Source organism: Neovison vison, chromosome 10, assembly GCF_020171115.1.
Source record: "Neovison vison isolate M4711 chromosome 10, ASM_NN_V1, whole genome shotgun sequence".
Classification (NCBI taxonomy): Eukaryota; Metazoa; Chordata; class Mammalia; order Carnivora; family Mustelidae; genus Neogale; species Neogale vison.
The window spans coordinates 50,108,565-50,132,937 of NC_058100.1; the positions used below are offsets into that span (position 1 = coordinate 50,108,565).

At 41.5% G+C, this 24,373-nt stretch overlaps 2 protein-coding genes across 7 annotated transcripts in view; one reads left to right on the forward strand and one right to left on the reverse strand.

The window, feature by feature from the left end:
* The window catches only part of NMNAT2 (nicotinamide nucleotide adenylyltransferase 2), a 190,061-nt gene extending 177,541 nt beyond the window's left edge, over window positions 1-12,520 (reverse strand). Inside the window, exons 1-2 of the mRNA XM_044267272.1 lie at window positions 12,343-12,520; window positions 11,267-11,399 (exon numbers count right to left, since the gene is read on the reverse strand). The gene's annotated coding sequence lies outside the window, so the exon portion shown is untranslated. The remainder of the gene's footprint in view (window positions 1-11,266; window positions 11,400-12,342) is intronic.
* A 1,374-nt stretch (window positions 12,521-13,894) lies between these two features.
* SMG7 (SMG7 nonsense mediated mRNA decay factor) overlaps window positions 13,895-24,373 on the forward strand; it is a 90,805-nt gene continuing 80,326 nt past the window's right edge. For 2 of the 6 annotated variants that reach the window (XM_044267267.1, XM_044267266.1), the window contains exon 1: window positions 13,897-14,136. Coding sequence is in view for 1 of the 6 variants with exons in the window: in XM_044267265.1 (XP_044123200.1) it covers window positions 14,108-14,136 (29 nt within the window). In the remaining 5 variants the exon portion in view is untranslated. Of the gene's footprint in view, window positions 14,137-24,373 lie in introns of all 6 variants that reach the window. The other 4 variants (XM_044267264.1, XM_044267265.1, XM_044267270.1 and 1 more) reach the window with 4 other exon arrangements.

Consider the following 24,373-nt stretch of genomic DNA (forward strand, 5'->3'; position numbering starts at 1 on the left):
TAACATTAAAAGCATATTTCTGTCCTTTTTACGTCCCTCAGTGATCCCATCTTCTTCAATAAAGGCAATCAATCACTATTATTAATTTCTTAAACATCCTTCCATGATATTCTATGTATTTACAAATATATACATACATCCATTTTTTCACACAGATATAAGATGGCTACTACAATGTGAGGAAACCTAAATCACACAGAGAAGTCCTGTGTAGGTACTCTAACCTGCAGTTCCAGAAGAGTCCAGCCTTTGTCACTGTAGCCTAGACACAGCAGTGGAGAAAAACAAAACAAAAGCCCTGGTCACTCACATGACTACCACTGTCCAAATCTTTTCCTCTGACACACTGAACATCATGAAGCTGAGTCATGCTATCCCTGAATTCCCATCATGCAGAATCTGTAAGTATAATAAAATGGTCAATGTTTCATGCCACTACATTTTAGAGTGATTTGTTACACAGCAACAAAGACAGAATACATTAAGGATGCACCTAATTAGCAAAGTCAGAAAGAGAGAATAGAAGGAATGTTGGAAGATATATTTGGGGAGATGATACTGAGAATTTCCTAAAGTTCTTGAAATGAAATACATATTTGGTGCAAAACAATGAAAATAAAATTCATACCTAGATGTGCTATAGTGAAGATGCCTCACATTAAGGATGAAAAGAAAATTTCAAAAGCCACCAAAGAGAAAACATAGATTACCCATAAAAGAATGCCAATTAGATGCCAGAATTCTCATCAATAACAATAAATACTAGAAGCCACTGTAGTAATACCCCAAAGCAGTGAAGGGAGAATAACTGGCATCATAGATTTCTAACCTAGCTAAACTACTATGTAAGAATAATGATGAAATAGAGAACTTTTCCTTCAAAGTCGAATTTATTTATTTATTTTTTATTTGACAGACAGCCCAAGTAGGCAGAGAGGCAGGCAGAGAGAGAGGAGGAAGCAGGCTCCCTGCTGAGCAGAGAGCCTGATGCGGGGCTCGATCCCAGGACCCTGGGATCGTGACCTGAGCCGAAGGCAGAGGCTTTAATCCACTGAGCCACCCAGGCACCCCCAAAGTCGAATTTATTAACCACAAATTATTATTGAATGAATAAAGCATGTATATCAGCGAAGAGTGAATTCAAAATGAAAGTGTGATATTAAACAAATGTTAAGTACAAAAATTGAGAAATTAGATCGATAAATCCCATTATGGGGGCGCCTGGGTGGCTCAGAGGGTTAAAGCCTCTGCCTTCGGCTCAGGTCACGATCCCAGGGTCCTGGGATCGAGCCCCGCATCAGGCTCTCTGCTCAGCAGGGAGCCTGCTTCCCTTCCCCTCTCTCTCTTCCTGTCTCTCTGCCTACTTGTGATCTCTGTCAAATAAATAAATAAAATCTTTAAAAAAATACATCATATTAAAAATGAAAAAAATTGGGGTGTCTGGACGTCTCAGTGGGTTAAACCTCTGCCTTTGGCTCAGGTCATGGTCTCAGGGTCCTGGGATCGAGCCCCCATCGGGCTCTCTGCTCAGCAAGGAGCCTGCTTCCCTCTCTCTCTCTCTCTCTCTGCCTGCCTCTCTGCCTACCTGTGATCTCTGTCAAATAAATAAAGAAAAATCCTTATTACAAAAATGAAAGTAATTTAAAAAGGTAAAAAAATCACCAAGGAGTTCTATCTAGCTAACCCTGTAACTATGAAAGTTTTTAAAAGCAACAGAATTACAGGAAAAAATAAGAAGATCATCAAGTATATTGGGAACTTTAAATATACCTTTATTAGAAACAGATCAATTAAACAAAATTAAGTTGAAGGGTGCACTATGTTTTTTGTATTAATTTGCCTTAGTGTGCAAGTTGTAATTTGCAGCTCATCTTAAGTGGTAGCTTTCTTTCTATCTACTCCACATCAAGTAGTGTAGCCCCCATGGAGATCCCAAGACTTCCAGCCCCTACCCCCAGTCCAGCACTAGGTGTCTCAGGGCTCCTGTTCTTCAGGGATATTGCGGAAGAGAGCAGGAAGGCAGACTGTCACAAGTCTTGACTTCTCTGCTTCCTTCCACTACCAGGGATAAGCAGCAGGTGGTACATTTATTCATTTGCTCATTTTCTTTTTTAAACCCTAGCTCAGGGTGCAAGTCATAGCTTTTCCTAAATCCCAGTTCCACTGTGAGTCTAACTTAAAGGGCCATACTATGTATGGGAGCCATTGCTCTCCATTACGCCAAAGGATTCAAAGTCCCAGCCAATTCCCACCTGCTTTTCAGACCCACATCAGGGCCACAGTTCCATCCTCACTAACCCAGCTGTGCAGCTCATTCAGTACGGATATCCAGAGAAAATTATCTTGTTAATGTACCCAGAGATGTCTTTAATTTTAAAAAAAAATGTTTTTATGATTGAAGTTTTTGGAGAAGATGTAGGAATTCAAAGCACGAGTTCATAATACTGTTAATTATTTTCCTGTGCCATTGTGGTCTTGCTACTTTCTTTGGCTTTATATAGCAATGGGGATTGAGGTTTTTATTCTATTCTCAAATGCCAGAAAACGATTTAGAATATCTATAAATCTCCTCAGGGTTTCTGGTTTCAGGTGGGAGGCAGAGTACAAAGTCTCCTTGTTTTTTGCTCTTCTCTCTGATTTTCTGTATGCAATTAGAGGAATTTTTTAATATATTCTGGTGCTGAAAGCCTTACTCTTAAATCATCAGTCTTTGTCCTGGATTTTTCATCTACGTGATTTTGTAACCTGAAGTTTTGAAATCTACAGGGGCATGAGATAAGAGAGAGAGGGGTGAGAGTAATGGGAGGGAAACCCCACAATTACAATTTCATTATTATTCTACTAGAAAAGAGATTTCCCCTTCCTGCCCTTGTGTCCTGAAAATCTGTATTTTCCAGTTTCCTCAGAAGCCATGCTCCTATATACTTGGCCTCTCTTATCTCGTAGTTTTCAATCCTGGCTTTGATTCTTGTATTCTCCAGATCCACAAAACTTTTTGAACCCCAGACAACTGAAGTTCAACATGTCTAAAACAAATTCTCATCTTCACATCTACACATCTCTCCAAATGATTTCTTATGTTTTCTTTTTCCATTGTTTCCCAAGCAGAAACCTGGGATTCTCCTCGATTTCTTCCCCTCCCTCCCTCACATTCAATAAGTGGCCAAGTCTTGTCATTATGTTTCCATTTAAGGAATGTTTATAGCCAATCATTATTAGGTATCACTAGATCTATAACAATATAATGAATCAAAGATGAGGTTAGGCAATAAAATTTTTAAAAATTTATCATTAGATTCAGGGTAAAAAAATAGTTTCAGCAAAGAAAATATGACTCATATTGCCCAATGGAACATAAAATTTGAAAGAATAAAGACTTACAAGAAATTGTTAGATTTAGTTAAAAGGTTCCTTTTGATCTCAGTTACCTGAGATGTAAAAAAGGAATTTCTTCAGAGTATATAGTAGTTTAATAACTGTCTGAACTCCAATGTTTTATTGTTTTATTTACTCTAATGTAATTTTTAAAAAGATTTTATTTATTTATTTGAGAGAAAGAGTGTGCTCCTGGGGGAGAGGGACAGAGGGGGAGAGAGAGAGAGAATCTCAAGCAGACTCTGTGCTGAGCACAGAACCTGATGCAGGGCTCCATCTCATGACCCTGAGATCATCACCTGAGCCAAAATCAAGAGTCAGATGCTTAAATGACCAAGCTACCCAGGCTCCCCTGTATTGTTGTTTTAAATGTTGTTTTCAGGGGCGCCTGGGTGGCTCAGTGGGTTAAGCCGCTGCCTTCGGCTCAGGTCATGATCTCAGGGTCCTGGGATCGAGTCCCGCATCGGGCTCTCTGCTCAGCAGGGAGCCTGCTTCCCTCTCTCTCTCTCTCTGCCTGCCTCTCCATCTACTTGTGATTTCTCTCTGTCAAATAAATAAATAAAATCTTTAAATAAATAAATAAATAAATAAATAAATGTTGTTTTCACCCTTCCCTAAATGGGTGGGTGACATTCCACGTTGCACTGACAGGCCAAATTCAGATGATACTTTTTGTTTTGGAAAATATCAGTCTTTAAAATGCCAATACACAATTTCTTAAAGCATATACCACCTTCCTTGACTTGGATCATTATATGGAATCCTGTCCAACTGTCACAGGTTATAGGCAGCAAGACCAGACCTGTCCCACTCAGCAAGACAGAGATTGTTGAGTCTGGAAGTACAGTCTAGAGATCACCAAGTCCCTTTCTTGTGTTTAACACAGGCTGGGAATCTAATCTCTTCTTAATTATCTCTCATGGAAAGTAGATTCTCATAGGAAGGTGTCTAAGAACTATTACTACCACTAGGCTGTGTACTTCCCTTGCTCACCCATCAATTCTTCCTCCTCCTCCAGACTTTATGGTCTTCTTTTTTCTTGTTCTCTTTTCCTACTCTTGCTTCTTTCTCAATTCAGTTTTCCTGCCTCTCTTTTTCTCACCCATGAATAGAGAAGGAAAAAAAGAAAAAAAAAAAAAAAAAAAAAGCACAAATGTTGAGATTCCTGACTGGTGACATTCCAGAGAAATGAGGAAATGTGGTTGTTACATAACTGGGAGGGGTCAGAGGTGTGACCTGACAGTTGAGGGAGGAGAAGAGTAATCTAAAGGTAAAAGAAGGCATCAGCAAAGGTTTAATTTTTGATTCTTACTACTTAAAATGATTTTTCTGTGAGTCTCATCTAGGGCATTCCATCTTTCGCAGGCAGTGATGGTTCCCATGAGACCCCAAATTACTGAAGCTGGTCCGCAATGATACAATCAAAGACCATCATCCCCATCAGTTTTTGTTTGTATGAAAGTATCAGCACCTGAGAGTACATAACAGTGAGCCTTAGGAAATGCCTAAGGAATTGTGGATAATAAGATCTTTTTTCAAATCACCAGGATGTGAGAAGTTATTACATTTATCTTTCATCTATCTCCTTTTCAATTTCCAATGTCACTTTTGAACTACTGTAATGTGGTGGATAGCTCAGCCGTTCTTTAAAAACAATGATGAAAAATGAAACTCCTAACAATAATCGCAACAACTACCACCTAATCTACTTTACTCTTTGGTTGGTGGGAGATATTGAAAAATTACAAGAAATAAAGCCACCCATAAACAGTTCATCTCACAGAAGCAATTGCTATTAGTATTTTACTGTATTTCTGACCATTTTTCTATGCAACTCTATTCTGTGGTTATACTTCACATATACAGTTTTGTATCTTTCAGATATACTTTGGTCTCAGATGCTTTTGGCTACAGTTTTCCATTACTTTTCCGGACAGTTGAATTATACGTATTACTTTTCCTGCTAAGTAATAGAATTTGAAACAGTAAACTCTGCAAAATCTCATTCTGAGGGTCTTTGTAGTTGACAGGGACACTTATGTGGATTATCTGCTTGCATGCCTACACTTGATCTTATGGTGGAATGGCTCCAAAGACCTCTACCACACATTCATCTATAATATAACTGCTCTTTTCCTTAACTGTCTTCTGAACCTCAAACTCTGACCGCAAGACTATTGTTCTCCAGCTCTACCCCAGCGATGAGCGTATGATCCAACACACAGAAAATTCTCAATATGGTGTTTTTTTTTTTTTCTTATTTGAGAGAAAGACAGAGAGAGGGAGTGAGCTTACAAGCAAGGGGAGAGGCAGCGGGAGAAGCAGATATCCTGCTGAACAGGAAGCCTGACATGGCGTTCAATCCCAGGACCCTGAGATCATGACCTGAGGTGAAGGCAGACACTTAAGTGACTGAGCCACCCAGAAGCCCCCTCAATGTTTCTGAAGATTTAATGAATGAAAGAATAAATAACTAAACACTAAAATTCTAGAGGAGCCATAACATAACAAACTTTCTCCTTAGTATCTGGATATATCCAGATTAAGGTTTCCAGAAGTGAAGTACTGGTTTAGATTCAGGTTTGTCTTGAAAGAACAGTGACAGATAAGAACTGATCATCAGCTGAACATTCCTCATAGACCCGAAACTCATAACTCTACCTAAGATTCCTATTTTGCTTTAATGCTAAAATCTGGCTGTCCCACAAATACTCATAGAAAATTAATTTTGACTTCTTGCTATAGCTAATAACTTCCTGTACCATCTAGGCCACTGCTGCTTACATTTTAGAAATATTGCATTCTAATATTTGGCTGCACTATAGGCCTGATTCCACCACAGGACCATTGTTAAATGGAAACACGAAAATGATGCGTGTCCTCTTGGACAAAGGAGTGGATCTCTTGGGGGAGGAGAGGTATATAACAGAAAGCTTACAGCCAATGGTTGAGAGAGTGAGAGAGTGAGCCAGAGAGCCTTTCCAAAGATGTCCGTTTGAAAGAGGGCTGGGGAAAGCATAAACAGTTGGTTTTGCTCCTTATTAGCCTCCTTATCCTCTTCAGCTTTGGCAGATCTTGGATCTCATCTCATTCCAACATAAAACTGCTAATGAACTGAGACATCCTCTGTAAGTAGATGAAAGCTGTTTTCCCTGTTGGCAATTTATACTTGGTCTTATGATACAATTGGTCATATGATTTCGAGGCGGTGTGCTAGTTCATTTCTCTCTACAAATGTGATTCTACTTTTTTTTTTTTTAATGAGTCTAAACCACATTAATTAGAGTATTAAGTTGAGTGAGTAACAGCAGCACCACCTGCTGAGTGCCTACAAGGTGCAGGGGACTGCTAGGTAGGATACATACACTATCTAACTGAACTTGCAGAATCTGCCTCCAGAAACAATTTAAATCTACCATTTACTGTGAAATTGCCTGTGGCCCTTTCCATAACAAACTTACATTCAATTTATGTAGCCCTATCCCATCACAGGAGGAAAACCAAACCAAACCAAAACAGTAATGCCCAAAATCTATAGATACTTTTCTGGTGAGAGACACATAGGGCACTGAGTTTTCCATTCTATACACTGATTCCATTTTCTTTCCGAATTTTTAGATCTAATTTTTCTATCCTATTTACCAATTGGTTAATAGCTTCTTCTCTCTCCTGCCATCCAGCAGTGTTTTTTTTTATTTTGTCTCACAATGAAAGGGTTGGCTGTTTTCCCTATTCTCAAATCAGACAAAAGTTAAATAAAAATGATTTGGATATTGAAGACTTTTTTCCTATGTTGAAGTATGAATGGCCAAGATAATTGATGAGTTTTCCATAATCATGTAAGTGTGCTCTTTACTCATTGCCTAAGTAAATTTCATTTAATTAAAACTTTCATCTTGTTAAATATCATAGCGGATTTCAATTCCGCAGATGGGTTGAAGTTCTTTTCTTATTGCTTAGGGATTGCTTCTATATTCCATAGTCAGGAACGTAAGTCATTGTCCAGATTTCTATTTTTCTATTTTTTTGGTTTCTATTTTTTACCCAAGATTAACTGATTCAACAAACATTTATTGAGCCCCCCCTTGTATCAGGCACCCTATTAGGGGAGTGAGCAAAGCCGTCCCTGTGTCTGCCCTTACAGAGTTTACAGCCAATTGGAGGTAACACTGAACAGAAAGAATTAGAAATATGACAAATGCCATGAAGAAGGGAAGGGTACCGGGGGAATATGTAATAGATATAGCTAATCTAGCTTGATTGGGGTTGGGGGTGGGTAGAGATGATTTCTCCAAAGAAGATGAAATTTAGGCTTGAAGCATGAGAAGGGAGAAGAGTGGTCCAAGAGAAATAAGGGAACAGCTTGTGTCAAGTTTGTGTAGAAAGGAAGGCTACCTACTGAAGAACCTAAGAGGAGGTCAATGTGGCAAGAGTGGTGTTGCCAGGAAACGTTAGAGAAGAGGCAGGCAAGGACCAGATCATATATGTCATCCATATATGGATTGGAAACTTTATTCTAAGGGTAATGGAAAACCAATGGAGAATTTAAGCTAGGAAATAAAAGTTCTTAAAAAGCTTAATATGACTAAAATATAGAATATAAAAATATATTAACGTACTGTTTAATTTGTTCTGGAATGTGCTCTTATATCTAGTAATCCAATGATATTAAGAATTTTTTTTATTACTACAGGACAAACTTATTATATTTCTGATATGTAGAATTTTTCTAAGAATGGAAAAGACCCTAGAATAGTTAAGCAAAGCAGAACAGCCCTTGGGTGGGCTTAGTATATCCTTAGTATATATCCTTAGTATATCTTTATACTTAGTATATCTTAGTATATCTTATATCCTTAGTATATCTTCTTCTTTTTTTTTTTTTTTTAAGATTATTTATTTATTTATTTGACAGACAGAGACCACAAGTAGGCAGAGAGGCAGGCAGAGAGAGGAAGAGAAGTAGGTTCCCTGCTGAGCAGAGAGCCCGATGCAGGGCTCGATCCCAGGACCCTGGGATCATGACCTGAGCCGAAGGCGCCCCTATCCTTATATCTTGAAGTGATGAACTTACATCCTGAGTTTCTTTGCTTTACATCTATATCATATCTTAATTTGAACTGCAGATAGAGGTGGTAAAATACTTAAGACAGGAAGAGCAAGAAGGTGTGCGTGTGCGTGTATGTGCACATGTAGTTTCCCAGGGTTCTGAAGAAGAGCAAATGACAATACTGTTTCACATTCTCTGTTCTCAAAAATAGTCTTATATAAATTAGGAAAGTGCAGACTATAAAATATATAAATATAAGTTAGGAAAGTGCAGACTATAAAATATTAAATTTTTTTTTCTTTTAGTTGGGTGTTCTAAGAAAAAAAATGGCAGCTTCTGGGTAATATAACTGATTTTGATATGGAACATATTGATTTCATACCAGGGACACCAAGATGGTGTCAGAAGTATTGTCCTTTGAGTAGTAAAGATATCCATGAACAGTAAGGCCCTTGGACAATATAGACTGTTAAGAGGCTAAGGTTTTAATTTTCCTTTTTTTTTTTTTAATACTCTTCAATTTTCCCTATGAGCATTTCTTGTTTTCTCCAGATGGTCTATGTCCATTAAACTAGCAGATAAGATTTTAAGGTGTGGTTCTTTCCCAAAGGTATTTTCTAATTGGGAATTAGGAGAAATTCTTGAAGATTAATAAGGTTTCCCTTAGGGTGCCTGGGTGGCTCAGAGGGCTAACGCTCTGCCTTCAGCTCAGGTCATGATCCCAGGGTCCTGGGATTGAGCCCTGCATCGGCTCTCTGCTCAGCGGGGAGCCTGCTTCCCCCTTTCTCTCTCTGCCTGCCTCTCTGCCTACTTGTGATCTCTCCCTCTCTCTCTCTCTCTGTCAAATTAAAAAAAAAAAAAAAAAAAAAGTTTCCCTTAGTAAATATTAGGAGAGTGGAAAAGGAGAATGAGCTCTGACCACCATTCTCTGTTACCTCACTGCCTTCCAAACCACAAGTTTCTTCTCTAGGATCTCGGGCTATAAGACTTCCTGACTGTTCTTCAGGCTCAACGACTCCTGCTCAGGAGTGAATGAATATATACTTGGCAAACTGAGAAAGGCTGCTGACCCTTGGCCTAAGAAATCTTGAGCAATAGGAGACCTGAGTTTAAATGTCAGTTTGTATCTGACTCACTATTTGAAGAGAATGAATCATTCTTTTGGTTAAATCATTCGGCTCCATGGCCTGAGGTGTGTTACTGAAGACAGTACCGACTGGCTTCACATACATTGTATACTTGAATACTGCAGTTGATAAATCACTCTACTCATCAAAATAGAAACACATGTATTAAGTACCTAATTGTGCACCTGATTTGGACACATTCAGAATATGTAGGCTAAATATTAAAATAAATTAGTGCTTGTTATGGTTTCATGGGTCAGGTGAGATGTCTGTTATTATAAAAAAGGGAGGAGGCTTCCTATGTATTAATTATCAGGTTACCAAAGCTCTGGGTAAATTTGGTAGGAATGTTAATAGCAGCTTCTCAGCAAGTACTTGTTGTGTGGTTGAAAGTTGGATACTTTGTTTACTTGGGCCAAAATGCAGTTACATAAGGCTTTTTTTTTTTTTAAGATTTTATTTATTTGACAGAATGAGAGAGGGGGGGAGCACAAGCAGGGGGAGTGGGAGAGGGAGAAACAGGCTTCCTGGGGAGCAGAGAGCCCAATGATGGGCTCAATCCCAGGACTCTGGGATCACAACCTGAGCCAAAGGCAGACGCCTAACCAACTAAGCCATCTAGGTGCCCCATATTAGGCTATTTTTAGTGATAAAAAGTTATTTAAAAGTTGCAACCCTCCAGAATCTGACCTACAATGTCCTGATATTGTATTCTTTTTGTTGTTGTTTTTGTTAAAGATTTTATTTATTTGAGAGAGAGAGAGAGAGTGCATGTGAGTGCACAAGCAGGGGTAGTGGCAGAGGGAGAGGGAGCAGCAGGCTCCCTATATGGGGTTTGATCCTAGGACCCCAGGACCATGACCTGAACTGAGGGCAGATGCTTAACTGACTGAGCCACCCAGGTGCCCCCTGGTATTGTATTCTTTTCTGTGGTCAAAGTCATGGATAAGGAAATTTATTTTCTAGCACTGAATAAGAATAGATTTGGGTGTGTGGTCAGACCTATGAATATTAGAAAGAATAGATAAGCTACCATTTTAAAACAACAATTTTAAGCCACAGTAGTTCAATTCCTTTTAGCTTGATATAAAAGAGTAAGAGGGCAAAAGGAAAATGAACACTTATCAAGTACCAGTGTTATATGTCAGTTATACTTAGTCATATACATCATCATTAAAGTTCACAGGAAGCCTGTAAAAGGTGATGTTTCGCTATTGGTCAAGGAAGAAGCTGAAGATTAGAGACTGGGAGGGCAGAGCTGGAATGCACACTCAGGTCTGCTGGCTCATAATCTTTCCACAAAATCACTTAGCCACAAACAAAAAAACCTTAAAATCAGGTAGGATTAGACAAAGTAAGAGTTTCTCTTTAAATTTTTTTTTTCCGTTTAGATGTAATTTATATCTGCAGGGGAAAAAAGTGAATAAAAGCAATTGCATAAGGATGCTTGTATTCTACAAGTCTTTTGATGGGGAGGCAGTAGAAAGAGGTGAGAATGGTAAATGTACATTAAGCAATATGTAAATTCTGGGTATTCAGAGTTTTACTGATTTTCCAAAAGTTATTTTCAGGATTGGCATTGATGTTACTATTCTACCTAGTTTGTAGGGACACGGTGAAACTATTGACAAATTCTATACAATTCTTAGGGAAGACTGCTATAAAATATAAAGATTATTTGTATTTTTGTGTACCTAAAGTACTTTGTTCTTACCTTAATTACTGCACCCACCATACAGTATTCTTATCACTTCTCTGCTCTCTGCTCTCTCTACAAGAATGTGGGTTTCTCCAAGACAGGGATCATGTCTTCTTCACCATGGTATCCATAGTAACCTGGACAGTGCCTGAAATATAATGTTTAGTAAATGTTTATAGAAAAAAACGAAAGGATTCATCTTTCTGATCCCAGTTTCCTCATTTCCGAAATGAGAAGATAGTAAATTCTCCTAGATCCCTTGCCAGGAGTGTCATGACATTTGCTCCAATACTGTCTATTGGAGTTGTAAGCCACAGACAGAAAGGGTGTTATTGTGATGATTACTAAGGGAGTAATTTTTTTTTAACCTAACATAAAATTTTTATTCTGGCTAAAATCTTTTTAAAAGATCTAATACATTTCAGGAAAGAGATTCAGGGTATTTTAGGAACTAGGTGGCAGTAAGGAAAAGAAGTATCCACACCAGAGATGAGGACAATCTTTCGCTAGGTGGCTCTCTTTTCCGTGAGTGGGTGGCGCGTCGGTGCAGGGAGGGATGACAGGGAGCATTGTACAGCTGCAATCACCACGCTTCACACCACATCACAGGAGGCTATGGCAGCAGGAGGGACAGGACATAGTTCGGGTTCTGTGTCATTAATGATAATCTTCTTGGGATTTATTTCAGAGTAGCCTGTCCTTTCGTTTTCCTCCAAACCTGTATACGTGAGGTTCCAAACAGACATTGGTCTAGTCTTGTAACAGGTGTGGTCTCACGGAAGGATCTGGAAAGTGCCTCTTTCTAGCATGGAAGACAGCAGGAAGCAGTTACCCAAACCGAGCCAAACCAGGACAGCCCATTAAAATGCTGATTTTAACTGTCTAGGGTGGGCTGCGTTCCGGGGGTCGGGTGGGGGTTATACGGTTATACATCCTGAAGCGCTGGGGTACACAGATCGAAAATAGGATCTGTAAACTGTCCAATAAGTCCTTTAAGCCATGCGAATGACCACCACTTCTCACACTCCATAGTATTATTGACCCCATTCTTTATTTCTGCTTTTTAGCCCCAAACCTGACACAAAACACACCTAATGTTTTCAAAAAGATGGGTTCGAAGAATGAAAATCCTTTTCCTCAGTGTCTTTCCTCGGAAGCTCCCGTCTGCCTCTAGGTTCTCGTTGATACTATTTTACCCCACGTTTTCCTCTGGGACCCTCAGGAGATACAGAGTGACGAGTTCTGAAACGCTGCGGACCCATCAGAGAAGTCTGCAGAGGGAGGAACCGGGAGGTCGGCCTCGGGTAACCCAGTGGGACCCCCACTGCGGGGTGCCTCCGAGAGGGACGGCAGTCGTGGGCGTTTCACCACGTCCCTGGCTCTAAATGCTGGAAAACCTCGTCAAGCGTGCTAGGATGGGTTCCCACACTCACTCCCGTGGCCTCCCCGCAGCAGGAGGTGGCGCGGTCGCCCAGGGCGAGTGGGCGGCGGTTCGGGGGATTTCGGCAAGGGGTCGACCCAGAGGCAAAAGTCCGAGGTCTCTCCCGGCAGGAGAGGAATCTGGGTCGTCGTGTGCCGTTCTCCTCCCTCAGGGACCCCGTCCTGGCGGGATCCCGCCTCTCCCGGCCCGAGGCAGTCCCGGGGAAACCCCTCGCCCGCCTCGCAGCTTCGCGCCGCGACCTCGCCCCGCCGCCTCGCCCTCGGCGCTCCCGTCCGCAGCTCGCGGGCCTTCAGGCCCCGCGTCTCCCTCGAAGGCCCGCCCCTCTTCACGCCCCGCGCTGAGAGGAAACTGGAGGTGGTTCCCGCCCGCAGGCGGGTGGAAAAGCCCACGGTGAATGCCTCGGGGTCTCCCATTGTTGCGGGAAGGGGAAAGGGAAGAGGAAATGAACTTCACCGCCCAGGAGATCACCCGGATTCCCAACCTGGGGGAGGCTTTCAGACGGAAGGGAAGCCAAGGGGGAACCCTGGGCACTTTCCCGGGAATCCGTTCGCGAAGGGAGGGTCACCCGGTCCGCACACAGTGGTTACTATGACAATACAACCACAGCCTCCAGTTGCCATGGCAGCTGCTGATCCAATCCGATTGGTTTCCTTTCTCTTCCTCCCCGGGCTCCACCCCATCCCCTTCAACAGTCTCCAGGCGTGCAGGAGGTGGGGCCCCCAGAAAAGGGGAGGGGGTCCTTAGCGTCACTCTCTGGGCCGCGAGGGAAGACTAGAGTTGAGGGACTGGCAGGCGGAACTGTAGGAGGAAGGGGCAGCGTTTCCGGTAGGGAAAAGTGGAGGAGTGGAAAAAGGAAGAGAGAAATTGGGTGGAGTGGAAAGACGGGGGAAGACTTTGAGTGTAACCCCTGGTTCATTTGGGCTCGATGTTCCCGGTGAGGCTGGGGTTGCCCCCTCGCGCTGGAGAGGGGTGGATTGGCCGGAAGCCGCCGAACGCCTCCAGCAGGCCGCTCAGCAGCCGCACAGGGGCCTCACAGCTAGCCGATCCCAAAAGGGAGCGCTACAGAGAGGCAGAAGTCACCCGGAGGGACGGGCGCCACTGAAATCTCGCGAGAGGGACCCCCACTTCCTTCCTCTGCTTCTCCCTCCTCTTTCCCCCCCGCCCCCTTCCCTTCTCCCTCCCCCTCCCCCCTCCCGGGTCGGAGTGTCCCTGCGCCCCACGGGCCAGAGCAGCAGCGAGAGCAGCTTTCCCCGCTCCCTCCCCCTCGCCTCACTCACCCCCACCCCCCCGCCGAGCGAGGAGGAGCCGGAGGAGAGGAAGATGGCGGCGGCCGCCAGCACCCGCGGAGCCGCGGGGCCGCTTCGAGGAGCCTGAGAGACCCACAGAGGCTTCGCGGGAAGACGCGGCGGCGGAGGATGAGCCTGCAGAGCGCGCAGTATCTCCGGTGAGTGCAGAGGTCGGTCCCGTACGTGGGGGGAGCTGATCGAGGGTTGGGGCACGGAGCAACAGCCACAGAGGTGGTGTGTCGGGGTGGCGGGGGAGTTGCTGTGTCCTCTCCTTCCCCGGCGGGGAGGCGGGGGCTGCGAGGGGGTCCGCGGGAGGGGGCGGGGCGGGCACACTCTCGGGTGCCTAGCCCCCTCCTGCCGGGCTGAGTTCCAGCGTAGCCAGCTAGTCCAGGTGCCGGGAAGGAGGTTAGGGAAGCGTGAGAATGTGTGTGCGCGCGCGCCCCCAGGGTCGCAGGCTCGCTGGCGGGGGACGTGGGTGGGGGCGGGGGGAGAAGGTGGCGGCGACCCCGAGTGGAGGTGGGCGTGGAGTCTGATCCCGGTGGTGGGGGTAACATTGTGTGGTGTAGGGTGTGGGATTGGTTGGGGCGATGCATGGGGAGAGGACGAGGTGGAAGTCTGCACACCTGTGGGGGGGGGTGTCGAGGAGGGAAGGCTAGAGGAGAGGGAGACCGCTGGAAACCCGAGTTTGTTCTCTGTTCTCGAATTGAAAGTGCTGAGGAATAATGTCCTCTGTAGTTAGTTGGCGAGGTGGGGGTGGGAGATAAAAGAGGGAGAATGGATGAGGAAGTGAGGAAAGAGGGAGGTACTATGGACGGTGTTGGGTTCCCCAGAAGAAACTGAGTTAGAATTAGTGTAGTCGGAAGATACCATTCTGAGTCGTGTGCATTCATTAAGAGTGGTGTAAGGAACTTGTATGTCGGAGGTAGAGTGACGCATGGGTACAGCGTGTGCGAGTATGTGATGTGTGTCTGGGTGGTGTAAAGGGAGCGACTGATAAACATTTTTAGGAAGCGAAACACAGATACATTGGAACCAGGTATGCGATGATGAGCATATTGAATAGAAAGACACCAGCGATTGTGCAGCCAGGAAGGTTCCATGGAAGCAGAGTAAGAGCTTGGAGGTAGAAAAAGAGGGTCAAAATCTTGATGGCAGAGAAATACAAGGTTGTTGGAGCCTGAGATTAATTGGAGAGTTACTACTTATTAGAAAAGGGGAAGGAAGGCCTTAAAACGGATCCTTTTTGTTTTTCAGGAGCAGAACTAAGGCAGGCTTATGGGAAGATCTTTAAAAAATTGGTTTCATACCTTGTAGAGGAGGGAATTGCATGGGGTAGAAGTCTGAAATGAGCAGAAAAGTCACTCTTTCTGTTTAGTGAAGTGAAAGCATTGATGATTGGCTTTCTGTATGCATATTACAAGAGAAGGTAGGTAGTAAGTTATATAGGAGAGTGGTTATTCTGCTTACGAAAGTAGTAATAGTTTCATTAAGCAGAGTGTGGAAAGAAGAGAGTGATGAGATCTTTGAATTATGGTTGAATGCCTGAGTTTAATAGTGACAGGATCCACACAACATATGTGCTCAATGACTGTAGGGTAGTTGGAATGTTCTCTTTCTATCACAGTTCTTTTTCTCCACTATTATCCTTTTATTATTTAACATGTCAGATGAACTTAATAAATACAACTGTGGGAAAGCTCTATAGTAGATGTTATAGAAGGGAGATTATGGGAACCATTAGGATAGTACTTAATTTTAAGGAATTTGCTATTTAGTTTATTAGGCAAGTAAATTAATAATAGCACAGAGTAAACTATGACAAGTGTCAAAAGATGCCAAGTATTATAAGAGTCCAAAGGCAGAAGGTTACATGAGCAGTTGGGGGAAATATGGAAAAGCTTCCTTTGTTCATTTGCTCATTCATACACTCATTATTCGTCAGTTTTTGGGGAGGCATTGTCTCAGTGGTAAGAATAGAAAAGAACTCTACCCTCTTCTTACTGAGTTTACAGTTTGTTAAGGTTCAAGGAGAAAATGCCACTCAAAATGGACCTTAAGGATAAGCAAAATTCTGCCACGTGTGGACTGAGAATGGGGAATCCAATGGAAGGAAACTGAGCAGAGATACTAAGATAGGAAGGTTGGGGACCAGGGAAGGTTTATAGTCTAGTTAAACAGGAATATAGGGTGATGCACCTGGAAAAACTTACATGGATTTTTTTTTTTATAGATGAAGTTCGACCCCCTTTTTTTTTAACAGATGAGGAAATTATAGCACAAAGAAGTAAAAGTTATTGAGGACCATATAGCTGGTATGTGGAAGCTCTGTAGGTCTTCTAACTCCGTATCAGCCATACTGTGTGACATGTCTGGGTTCATCCATTCTTTCCACAAATATGTTTTGGGAGCTGCATATATACCAGTCACTCTTGTAGATGCTGAGGAGACAGTGGTGAACAAAAGAGAAAACATAGGAAGACATTCTTTGTAGAATTATGCAATCAATAAACATATGAACTAGTAAGTTTGTTAGGTGGTGACAAGAATTAGGAGGAAAAAGCAAGATATGGATATCTTGTTTTGTAAAGACAGGGTGATCAAGGAAAGCCTATTAGGTAAGGTGCCTATATTTGAGAGGGTCTTGAATCATGATCAGTAGTTTATAGTTAAAGTGCATGAACAGTAGAGAATCTGAGATGCTTTGTTTAGAAGAGCATTCACATGTTCATAGATAGGTATTATCAATGATTCTGTATAACGTAATAATGGGCAGTTAGGACCAGAAATAAGGTGGTGGAATAGAAAGATATGAAAGCAAACTGGGAGAGTGGTGATAATTTTAATGAGAAGATCGGCTGGTTTTGAGAGGCTTCTGTGTTAATCTGTTTTATATTTTGTGAAATTAACATGTTAGGGAAGATGTATCCTTAGATTGTGGAATCACTGATAGACCACTTGAGATGATTTGAGTTCTTTGAAGAAGGGAGGAAAGAATAAGAATGAACACCATGTTTAAGTAACTTATATTTTCTAGTTAAAGTTGAGTAAGCAGAATTGAACAGGCATAGGACCTGGAGTCCCTTAAGGATGCCTGGGAGCCAGTCTTTCCTCAATCTTGCATGTCTGTTCTAAAGTAAATAAAGCGAGTCTTTGGGCTAATAGTAGTATGGGACTTAGAGAGGAAGGAGTAATAAGGACTTGGACCAGCCCAGATTTCCCTTTTCCTCTTCAGGTAATCATTTATTTAAATCATCTATTTAAAGTCAGTGGCGAAGAGGCTAGAGAATGTCTTCAGGGAAGCATCATGTTCACTTTCTTTTCTTTGTTGGAAACTGAACCTTTAGTTTTTAGACAACTCGGGAAGGATGCTTGGTATTGCTGAACAAGTGTGGTTTGGGTAGAGCAATTATTCTTTGTGACCTTGACTTTAGGGAGAGTTTTGTTGCCTACCTTTCTCAGTGGTAGACCATGACTGGGCAATTTTTAAACTGCATAGCTACAGATCTTTCCTTATGTAGATGAAAATTAGCTTTGTATCAGCTGAATGAATTTGCTGGAGGAAATGGACTAGGGTGTTTGGAATTGAATTGGTGGGGTGGTGGCAAACCAGGGAGTAAGATGGTGGTTTCGGAAGAGGGAGATAGAGGTTATGAAGTACAGAGCATCACTAAGATGAAGACAGGGAATTCAAAATTAAGTGGACTGAATTAGTCTTGAATTGTAGGAATAGATCAGAGATGAAAGGAAAGAAAACCTGTCTTCTGCGTGGAAAAGAAGGTGATGTTCTAGGCAAGATAGGATGTTGGACAGTTTTTTGTTGTTGTTGGAAGAGAAGTGTCTTTTTAATTTTTTTTTTTTGAGAAGTGTCATTTTTTTGAAATAGCAGATTGACAAGACTCTTATCCAAATGCATAAACTGAGAATACTTCCTACATTTTATAAAAATAAGAGGGGCGCCTGGGTGGCTCAGTGGGTTAAACTTCTACCTTCAGCTCAGGTCATGATCTCAGGGTCCTGGGATCAAGTCCTGCATCGGGCTCTTTGCTCAGCAGGGAGCCTGCTTCCCTTTCTCTCTGCCTGCCTCTCTGCCTACTTGTGATCTTTCTCCCTCTGTCAAATAAATAAATAAAATATTTAAAAAATAAGAAATGGTCTTAAATATGAGGGTGCTAGACTGAATATTGTTGGAAATTTATTACTCAAATTGAAAAATTCAGTGTTTTCTCTTTCGATTTATGACAGAATGGAAAGATTTTGAAGACTTTGACACCTCGAGTAGAAGAGAAGGGTGTATTGAGTATTGTTCATTTAATAAGGGTGGAAGGATAAGGATAATCCATGGATGAAATAGTAGGGGATGTATATCATGCTTTAAAGCAATGATATTTTAGGGAATAGAAATAGGGGAATTAACATATCAAAGTTGGGAAAGCAGGCGTAGGGAAAGTATTGAAGTACCATACAGGGAAGACATCATCAAAGTTGTTTGGAAAGTTGAAAAAATAGAATAATCCTAGCCAGAGGGAATACCAGTCAGATAGGTCAAATTCTGTTACAAAAGCTGGTATGCCACTGAATTACATCTGCTGCTGTTGTGGGAGGCAGCAGTTGGTACTCTGTACTTACTCCCCTCATACCTTTTTGCTTCAGTTTCATCCTATGCCATAGGTTTTTCTGGAAGATCCACTGAAAGTTGATCCCTGATATTATACCCTTTATAAGAAACATCTACAAATTGATTTATTAGGATTTTTTTGCATCCTACTTCTGTTAACAGAGAGGCTGCATTCCAGTGCAGACTTCTTTGTCAGAAACTTTGTTGCAAGAGATAGAAACAATGTAACTGCCACAGGGTTGTTTTCTGAGACAGTGGAAAAATGGTTATCATTTTTATACTAATTAAAATAGTCCAGTAAATTGGTGTTTTTTTTAACATTTTATTTATTTGTTTGACAGAAAGAGAGAAAGAGAAAGACCACAAGTAGTCAGAGAGGCAGGCAGAGAGAGAGGGGGAAGCAGGCTCCCTGCCGAACAGAGAGCCCGATGTGGGGCTCCACCCAGGACCCTGAGATCATGACCCGAGCGGAAAGCAGAGGCTTAACCTACTGAGCCACCCAGGAGTCCAGTCCAGTAAATTGTTAAGATAAAATGTATCACTGTAAATCTTGGGACACAGGGAAATAAAAGGTGGAGATGAGACTGAATAAAGGGGTAAGCAGAGCCATTTATCCTAGTCTAGGGAGAGGAGCAGGGAAGTTAGTGGGAGGAATACATATACTGGGCTGGGCATTCATTGTCTCTAGAAGCTTCAAGTATCCTACAGTGTAATAGGAAATCATATATATTAAAAAAAAAAAAATCCTGTAGTGCATACACACACCCAGGAATCCTGCAGCCCGTGCTGATTCTAATTCATGTGGTCAAGAAGTGTCCCCCTGCCCCTGCCCCTTCCCAGGATTTAAAATAAAATGGCTTTGGTCCCAGAAAATTAGCCAGATGTGACTGATTTACCAAACATGGTAAAATTGTTGGGAAAAAAAATTACTCTCTCTTGAGGCTTATAACTCTGGGGTTTGTTGTTGTTGTTGTTATAATGGTTTTAATAACATTTTACCTGCTTGAATATTGACTGGCTAAATTATTTTGACAGTTACTTTCTGCTTCCCTTGTGGTTTCAGTTGGATTCAAAATGTATACTTCCTGTCCTAGACTATATTTCATTGCTTTCTAACAGCTGTTGTGTTCTACCTTCCTGGTAGATGAAACAACTGCTGAGCTTTTGTTTTGTTTTTAAGGTGCTCTAGTAAGATCTGGACACACTAGTGTAGCAAGTTTCTGGAGGTAGTTTTGGGGTAGAGGGTGGTTCAGACTTTAAAAGAGCTAGTTTGTTTTATAGTGGATTAATATTGTTTGCAGTCTCTAAATACATCTCTAATCCTGTCTAGCCTTTCAGATTTTTTATTCTAGTGGCATGAATGAGTACCTGAAAGTTTAGGTGGATTCATTTACCTGATCTTGTTCAGAGAATAAATAAATTATTGAGCACCTGTCTTTTGCATAGTGGGTTGCGTATTTTGGCAGGTGGTCATCACATGCCATTTAAGTTTTACAGTCAAGCTGTATTTTAATTTAATGAATTGTTGGGAATGGATTTATCAGCGGTCTAGGAGATTATAACTAAGAAGGGCCAATCAGCAGTAACAGGAATATACAAGGATGGAGTTTTGGCAAACATGTCACAAGGTAAGTGAGAACTTGTAACCAACTCCTTTCTTGTTAACATGTAAGTGGAGCTCCTTAGGAAGGTGGTTTTCACTCCCTTAGACCCAAATTTAGTCAGTAGGAAGAATAGATGTTTAAGCAGTTGTTTAAGAAAACTTTAGGAATCTCAAGTAGAGTAAGTAGCAATTTTGTTTCAGTTTATTCTTCCTTTGCTTCATTTAGAACTGGGTTTCTTAGCCTTAGCACTTACTGACATGACATGTTACTGACATGTTGAGTCTGATGGTTCTGTTGTGGGAAGCAGTCCTGTGCACCACAGGACATTTAGTAGCATCCTCGGCCTCTACCCTCTAAATGACAGTATCATACACCTCCATTTGTGACAACCAAAGATATTTCCACACATATCCACTCTCAGTTGAGAACCACTGGCTTAGAAAATATGTGTAAGAAGATTTTACATGCACAGCATAAATTCTTTTTCTTGTTTTCTTCTTCAAGCCATAGATTACTTCTTAGGCTTCTCTTAACTGTTTTCTCTTAGGTGTAGTAGACTAGTTACCATGTTTAGACTTGGTAAGAATTTTGTACATATTTTAAATGTATTTTTTAAAGTCTCTTTCATTTTATTGGCAGTTAATACTATGTGCAGAGCACAATTATAGGGGCTTTCCCTGTGGGAAACCCAAAGATACTGGAGAAAGACATTTAAGTAACTATAATAGCTGATAAACTAGAAAGTGCTATGATAGAGAAGCTGAGTACTATAAATATAAGGAAGAAGAACCTTATTCCATCAGAGGTGGAGGTGGGGTGAAGAAGGTATCTTGAAGGAGGTAAGATTTGATCTGGGTTTTGAAAAATAGATGGGACTTTTAAAAGTGGATATTGGGAAAATTGACATCTCAGGCAGGAGGAACATCTCATAGTTCTTTTACTCCAAATACATTTTTAAACATTTCATTAACTTTCATTTAATACATGACAGTATTCTAGCCAGGGCTTTCTAAATTCTTCTTAGGTAAGATAGGTAAGGGCCTAGAAATAGAGATGGAGAAGTGGTGGTTCTGAACCCATGATGGCGGGGGTAGCTGGCGGAAGGGAAGAGCCAGTTTGGTTCGAGTCCTGAAAGACCCCTTCTCCTGCGCACTTGATCACATGCCATTTCACTAGAACTGCGTTTCAGTTCTTTTAGTTAGTTTATTATTTTAGTCTATTTAAATATTCCCCCTAATCCTCTTTTGTGGAACCCTCTTCATTTTCTCTTAAAAATCCTTTCCTGTTCTGTTTTCCCTTTAGATTCTTTCTTTACCGGAATTTCTTACAGCTAACAATTTCAAGTTTGCCCTATAGTTTTTACTCTTACTTACCATCTGCTTTTTCTTAATCTTTTATAATCCAACTGTTTTTCCTTAGTGGCTTACTGGAATTAGTATTTCCAGTGGTGGCAAAGAACTTATGGCGGAATTCATCCACTGATTGTTTTTCTTTCTCACTTACACTGACACTTCTGTTTTCCTTTTTCTATGCGTCCCTCTCATATGCATCCATTCATCCCTCCCACAAGTAAACATTCAGTTTGGGCCAAGGTATATATCCCAGGTCCCTGGGAATAAAAAGAGGATCTATTGTCAAGTAGTTTTACCAGGGCCTATAAGCAAGTATATAATTATCCCATAGTTCATAGATGCTATGGCTTATACGCAGGGGCCTTAGGGAAGTTGTTGACGTCTGTTGTTTTTAGCACTGAAATTCCATGATTTTGAATATTCTGCCTTTTATTTTGTTTTCCTGGTTTGCCTTGCCCCGTCAGTGGCAAAATAAAATGCATAGCCCTATTCCTCTTTTTTCTCTTCTTTCAATGCTTCTTTTCCTCAGATAACACATCCACTTGGCTGTCACCACATCATCGTTTAAAATCTGTCAAATGTTTACTTAGTATAAATCATGGTGTTAAGTCTTAGGGTGACACATGTATTAGATATCATGTCTCCATTCAGAGAGTTTATAAGCTTTTTAATGAAATAGGCATAAACAGGGGCACCTGGGTGGCTCAGTGGGTTAAGCCTCTGCTTTCATGATCTCAGGGTCCTGGGATCGAGCCCCGCATCAGGCTCTCTGCTTGGCAGGGAGTCTGCTTCCTCCTCTCTCTCTGCCTGCCTCTGCCTACTTGTGATCTCTGTCTGTCAAATAAATAAATAAAATCTTTAAAAAAAAAAAAAGAAAGAAATAGGCATAAACATAAAATAATACTCTGGTTTCTCTTCAAATCGTATAAATCTTTCGCCTTTTACAAAACAAAGAACAATTGAATATGGTAGTTTAGAGCTGGTCTCTGGGGCAGAACTGCCTGGATTCAAATCACAGCTCTACCACTTACTGGCTGTGTGACCTTGGACAAGCTTCTTAAGCTTGCTGTGCCATAGTTTCCAGATCTGAAAAGTGGTGATGATAATAATAATCTTTATCTCATAGAGTTACAATGATCAAGCGAGTTAACTTGCAAAGTATTTGGTGTGGTTCTGGCACATAGTAAGCACTATGTAGGCTTTAGTTATAGATAGTGCCTGAAAATTAGCCTCTGGCACTGACTAATCTGGTAATTTTGCATATCTACCCTCTGGACCTTCCTAATTTTAGAAGCCTTTTTGTCATAGCAAACGCAACACTCTGAAAGGTGAACTGGTAATCCTTTTTTTTTTTTTTTTAAGATTTTATTTATTTGACAGAGAAATCACAAGTAGGCAGAGAGACAGGCAGAGAGAGAGGAAACGAAGCAGGCTCCCTGCCTAGCAGAGAGCCCAGTGTGGGGCTCAATCCCAGGACTCTGGGATCATGACCTGAGCTGAAGGCAGAGGCTTTAACCCACTGAGCCACCCAGGTGCCCCTAAACTGGTAATTCTTACTCTTCTCTTCTCACCCTGTCCCTCATATTTCCTCATTTTTGCTCTTTGGTGTTACCACTCCTCATCCTCCCATCCAGGTTTAAAGCCTTGCAGTCATCTTTGATTTCGTCTCCCAGTGTCTTCAGACTATTCCACACCTGCTGTTGAAATAAGTCTTCTTCCTAATACCTTGGCTACCCTCTGGCAAGTAGCAAGAAGAAAGTTTTGACTTTGGGTTTTTAAACATCACCCATTAGTCTGTTTTTGAAGTCACAATATCTCTGGGTCTTGATTTCTTTCTTGTTAAAATGGAATATTGATCTCATAAAATTGTCAGTGTTAAACGAAATAATAAAGGTTTACATACGTTTTGCAAATTTTGGTTCTCTATCACACTCCACCTGTTGCCCTGCCAGTTGACCTTCACATTGCTCCTGCATTAGTATTCCTGCATTAGTATTCCTGCAAAGCACTATATGTCGATTTACCTTGCTCAGTCTGGCATTCTAGGTCCTCCATAAAATGACCCTTATCTACCTGTGCCACATGATATCTTGTTACGTTTTCTAAGAACTCACAGTGCCAGCCAGAGTAATTTACTTATTGCCTTCTAAACAAGGTTTATCCATTCCTGCTTAAATCTCTGTTCCTAGGCCCTTTTCCTTACAGGAAGTACTGTCCTGCACTATCTTGTTTCACCTTCTCTGTGAAGACTACTCTGGTGATGTCTGCATTCTTTGAACTTTGTAGTAGTTCTTGTCTCTTAGTCATTTGGTACGTACACTTTCTTAAATTTGTAATAATCTCTTTTTTAATATAAGTAAATTATCTCTACAGTTAGGCTGAGTATGACAGAAACCATGTCTCAGCATTTTTAAATACACAGTGTACATAATGAGTGTTCAGTAAAGTTTTCATGCTTTTTTGTTTTGTTTTTGCAAAACATTTATGGACTACTTAAGGATGCCAGTGCTAGGCCCTGAGAATGTAAGAATGAGTGAACTGATTTTTCTTCCTTAGGCTAGTGGTCTCCCAGTGGAGATGGATGTTACACAAATATTTCCATATAATGTGGTAAATACTGTGTTAAATATTTTCAAGTCTGGGGTGCCTGGGTGGCTCAATGGGTTAAAGCCTCTGCCTTGGGCTCAGGTTCCGGTCAGGTCGTGATCTCAGGGTCCTGGGATTGAGCCCTGCATCGCATTGGGCTCTCTGCTCAGCAGGGAGCCTGCTTCCACCTGTCTCTCTGCCTGCCTCTCTGCCTCCTTTGATCTTTGCCTGTCAAATA